The sequence below is a fragment of the Clytia hemisphaerica genome, unplaced genomic scaffold (genome assembly GCF_902728285.1).
Source record: "Clytia hemisphaerica strain Z4C2 unplaced genomic scaffold, Clytia hemisphaerica genome assembly, whole genome shotgun sequence".
Lineage (NCBI taxonomy): Eukaryota > Metazoa > Cnidaria > Hydrozoa > Leptothecata > Clytiidae > Clytia > Clytia hemisphaerica.
The window spans coordinates 496,908-502,003 of NW_027103414.1; the positions used below are offsets into that span (position 1 = coordinate 496,908).

The 5,096-nt window shown below is 34.9% G+C and overlaps 1 protein-coding gene across 1 annotated transcript; it reads left to right on the forward strand.

Moving 5' to 3' along the window:
* The first annotated feature begins 1,438 nt into the window (after nt 1-1,438).
* Nucleotides 1,439-3,822, forward strand: LOC136797447 (uncharacterized). Its single transcript, XM_067054022.1, has 4 exons — nt 1,439-1,718; nt 2,417-2,501; nt 3,375-3,513; nt 3,727-3,822. The coding sequence occupies exons 1-4, from the start codon at nt 1,448-1,450 to the stop codon at nt 3,820-3,822; spliced, it is 591 nt and encodes a 196-aa protein (XP_066910123.1). The 5' UTR covers nt 1,439-1,447.
* The last annotated feature ends 1,274 nt before the right edge of the window (nt 3,823-5,096 follow it).

Here is a 5,096-nt window from a genome sequence, read left to right on the forward strand (position 1 = left end):
TTTCCAAGGACGAAAAAGTGTTCGCTGGTTTTGTCCTCTTTATACATTGTCAAGATTTACTGGACTTTGTTTAGATAAACGCTTTAGTATTTTAATGTAATTTTTAATAGTTTTCGAATGTATACCAGCTGGCATTTTAATCATTTAGTGAATTCACAACCCATGTAATGCTCAGCTTGCCCTACAGATTCTACTGTTTAAAGAGAAAGGTATACAGGCTCAACTCAATCCTCATGCTTTAGGCATATGCCCTTTTTGGGGTAGGTTTAGTATCTCTCATATAGGCTCAACAAAGGAGAAGTCCAGAATTTGGAAGCTTTAGACAGGTTTGATCATCAAATCAAGACTTAATTCAGTGTATTCAGCTTCATTCCAATCGCCCATTTTAAAAGTGGTTATAACTTAAAAACATTAATCCATATGATTTTGACAGAATAAATAAGCTCATTTAATACAGTTAAACCTATCAACCTGTCTAAGCCTTGTTACATAACCCCATCTTAGACAACAACATTAAAATGCTATCAACATGAAAGACAACAAATCTGATTTTTGATTGAACGATTTATAATAGTGCAAATTACAGATATCGAAATCGCAAATTATCAATAATTTAGTATTAACTACTGTCACAAAATACCGCTGCATTCTGTTTGTTTGATACAATGGTCATGTTGAAATTATATAGTCAATTAGCCTAATTAGGTTGATTGTCATTGAAGCTTAGCATTTCATCAGGTGTATCTATTGGAAGGATTGGTCCATTTGTTTGATTTTTTTCAGTGTGTCACAGTATTACTCTGTGTGTTGAAGCATATGAAGCGAAAAAAGTTCAAGTTGTTGTTTTCATGGGAGGAAAACTCTGATGTCCCTATGCTATTTTGTGTTGACTTTTTCAATCGGGATTTAAAATCTGTTGTAATAAGCTCGAAAAGCGAAAATAGTTTGGCTTTTAGACACCTCCTTCTCACAGACCCGGCAAGAATTTTTCAGCCAGTGGAGACAAAAATAACAGACTGAAACTCGATTGGGATTGATATTCCCATGTTTTTTTTGTTTTATGGCTGGGGATTTCAATTCCTTTGTTCTCAAGTCAGAAAGATCAGCGGGGATGGAAAATAGCATAATAATTTTCAGTGAGGATTGGTTTATTTGATTATTTTCAGTGGGGACAAAAGTTGGGGGATAATTTTCAACTGGGGATGATATTTTTGCCAATTTTTCCATTGGTAGCGGTTTGTGAGAAGGGGGTGTTTTTAGAGATGTAATTTTCCTGATAAACAAGTAATTGAGTAGGTTTAGATATTTACTATTTAAAATTTAAAAGGGGGGGGGAGTTTCATTAAGCTCTGTGACATGGGTTTGTATATTAACAATTTCAATTTGCATGTTTTAGTTCTCATCCTTTTTTCTCAACCTATTCTAGTACTCTAAAAACGACATAAAAATGAAAGCAACCCTTCTAACACTAACACTCGTACTAACACTCAACATTTTGGCAATCAATGGAAAACATATCAACACTTTATGGAGGATACAACGGACGTACCAACGTGATATCATCCACACCATCCCTGGTGATTTGAGATGTTCTGATGTTGATGGTGCCAGAGCTGATGGTTGGAATGGCGTATGTTCATGTCCTGTTAATCGTGTTTTCCATGTCAATAATGACGGCACTGCAGCCAAATGTTTCAGTAAAGATTCGTTATGCGAAGGTATATAATATTTTTAGTTCTAATAAATTCGATATTTGATAAGTCTTTTGGATGTTTTCACGGGAGTCACGGGATAGCCGACTAGGCTATCTAACTGAGGGGGGCGTACGGAGTTTGCTATTTCGGAAATACAGAATAATTTTGTTAGAATTTCCGAAATTCCCTAAAAAAATACGCGAGATCAAAAAAAGTAGGCGGCAAACGCTATTTCGTATTCTCAAACCAGTGAAATTTCTTGTTGTCACGTGATTTCTTTGGCAGGAAATCCTACCAAAACTTGCTTCACTTTGTAATAAAGGCCGCGGATCTAGCACTTCGGGCTTTACAGACCTGTGGCCACTGGGCTATCGCTCCTCTTCTTCAGATAGATTGATTTTATGACAGGTCTATATTCATTATGCGTGACTTTTTCAATTCAACTATTGGACAAATTTATAAACACCTTACAATAACACGACATATGAAGTAAACAACACTTCTTCAAATTATTTCATTTTCTAAAATTAATTTGATTCAAGCTTTTTCATCTGGTCACGTTTTTGATAACATATACATGACCTGCGGACCTGCTTTATATATTTTTTCAAATACATAATTCGCCTCAATGAGAATAATCCTCAATATGAAAGGTGTCCTAAATTTCAGGAGACGTTCCTTAATACTTTCGTACAAATTTTGATTTCTACTTTACATCACAGGTCAACAAGATGGTAGATGTAACCTTGGTTACGGATGGACAGACTATAAGCCATTACCGAATGGTGAGACACGCCTCGTATTAAGGTAACTTCCCTAAGAATATGTTTTGTAAGCATAACGTTTATATATTTAGGCTCAAACTCGGTATAATAAACATACCTCCAAGCTGGAATGCAAAAAAACTTGTTCAGCTTTTCTAAAACACTGACCTTGGGTTACTTTGAAAGCTGTTTGAGCTTTCTTAGACCAAAGATTCTCGCCTGCGGCGCCAAATTACAAAAAAACTGTAATTTTTTGAGCCGAATTAATGTTCCGACTTTAAAAACTCTAAATTTCCATGAACCAAGAAAATCAACAAAACGAAGTCCAAGCCTATAAATGAGCATAAATTAAGGCTGAAAATGAGATTTTGCTAAGCATGATTGATCACTAGAGTCGATCATTTAAAAAAAGAATTTTATTATTAAATTATAAAATTTTGATTACGTCAGCAAAAAATAGGATTTTTCGTTTTTTAATAATTTCTGCTGACGTCATTGAAATTGCGAAAAAATTTTTTTTCAAATAACCGACTTAGATACATCTTTGGTGAAAGTTTGAAGACAATTGGATAAACCATTCTTGAGAAATTCAATTTTTAGTTTTTATGACGTCATCGATTATCACGTCATAATCAGTTTTTGCGGATTTTCGCGAAAATCAGCGAAAAAACAATTAGGCTGCACATACTACATCATAGTACCCTTCATGTTCAGTCATTTATTTTCTGCGGACTAATGCGATCTAATTTTCAGTTTTGGAGACATAACTTACCCGAGAATGGTATTCTTAGAGGTTCAGTTGCCAAATTCAATGATGGTTGTATTCTTACCATATTCTTAAGTTTTTGACCAACTTCATCATAAATATTCTTATAAAGTATATTCTTGTATAAAAAAGCGTGTATATTGCTTTTAGATATGTTTCAAAAGCATCAGAGATTAATCCATTTAGTGAAGGATTTGGTGGTATTATGAGTGAATGGTATGGCAATCATTGGAGAACCATCCAAGAATCAAATCATTTGGAAATGTTGGAGAATGAACGATTCAGCGAGGTAATACAAAATCTCGTCCCCGTGTATCCCAGGCTTTATTTACTTTACTGTATTTGCGAAAATTAGTCCTCGCGAAATATTTAAAAACCCGAAATTGGCCAAAAGCCCTAGGGAAATGAAAGAAATCGGGCGATTAGCGAAATTTTGTTCACGCGAAGATTTTAGATTCTCGATTCGCGAAATTAAGCTCACGTGAGAATCAATCCACTTAAGGGTACGTTACCGAAGGATGCCGGAGAATATTATCTGGCGCTATCAAGAACCATAAAGAAACCGGTAATACAAAGGGAACGAGGTTGTGTCTTCTAAAAAAAAGTAACCAATTAGTAGAACAAAGTCTTAAACCTCAAAGTATTTGTGATTATTTTTTCAGGTACTGTTACCAAAGGAGAAAATTGAATCTGGAATTTTACGATTACAATTATGGTGCAATAAAACGATTTCAAAATCTAAAAAGATCCTTTATCTTCGACTACTCCAAAATGGTATGATTTACTTCTAAACATATCATGGTGTAGAACTATAAACTGAACTACTGAACTTACTAAAATGAAACTCAAGCGGGAAACTTGAAACATGTTCAGTTTCCACAAGAAAAATCTATAATTCATTGAATTATATGGATTGAAAACCTGTCTTAAATAAACCTGGCTGGCGTTATTGCTCTTCAATGTCATTTTAGTATCCACCTTGCGTTCATACAACGTCATAGATGAGCATTATTATGACACCCCTTATAACAGACCCGGTAGATTTTTTCAGCCAGTGTTGGTAAAAATAAAGGACCAAAACTCGATGGGGATTAATATTCCCATATTTTTTAGTGCTTGAGATTTGAATATCATTATTTTTGAGCCAGTAAATTCAATAGGGATGGCAAAATAGCACAATATTTTGCAGTGAGAATTTGCTTATCTGATTATTTTCAGCGGGGACGAAAATTAAAGTATGATTTTTCACTGGTGAGGATAGTTTGCCCGATTTTTCCAGTGGGAAGGGGTTCCAGTGGGTCTGTGAGAAGAGGGTGTTTACAACAACGTTGTTGTTTAGGATGAGGGTAGAGTGGTGAAAGTTTTTTCACCAATTCCTGTATTTTCGTACAGTATACCTTATAAAATTCACTTACCATCAAAATTTATTTTAATTTCAGCAACTTATCTTTACCCTCCAACTCTATCACCTCCAACAACTATCCATAAAGCAAGAAACAAAACTGGCGAAGAAACCAAAAGTCCAAAACCAAGTTCTAACCTTGTAACCACTCAACAAAAATTACCCAGGCTGAACGATTCCCTATTGGTCACTCTAGAACATATAGAACAGGTTCTAGGTAATAAAACAGCTCTGGAAACCCAACTGGAAAACGAGATGCGACACAAAGATCTACTATTAGTTATTATCATTGGAGTGGTAGCTGGCTTTGCCATCTTTTTATTGATTATCATCATCACCATTGCCATCTTAAGAAGGTATAAAGTAAAACTTTTGAAGGAATTCATGATAGCTAATTGCTGGTTGGAAGTGACGTAAAATTAGCCAATACGTCACTTTCAATCTATCTGCTTTTGGGTCCGTGGAAGACA

What these genes read in the sequence shown, in the direction of transcription:
- LOC136797447 (XM_067054022.1), top strand. Translation starts at nt 1,448, where the DNA reads ATGAAAGCAACCCTTCTAACACTAACACTCGTACTAACACTCAACATT. An exon ending in TAAAGATTCGTTATGCGAAG is followed by an intron (nt 1,719 to 2,416) that starts GTATATAATATT and finishes TTTACATCACAG; the next exon opens with GTCAACAAGATGGTAGATGT. An exon ending in AGAATGAACGATTCAGCGAG is followed by an intron (nt 3,514 to 3,726) that starts GTAATACAAAAT and finishes AATCCACTTAAG; the next exon opens with GGTACGTTACCGAAGGATGC.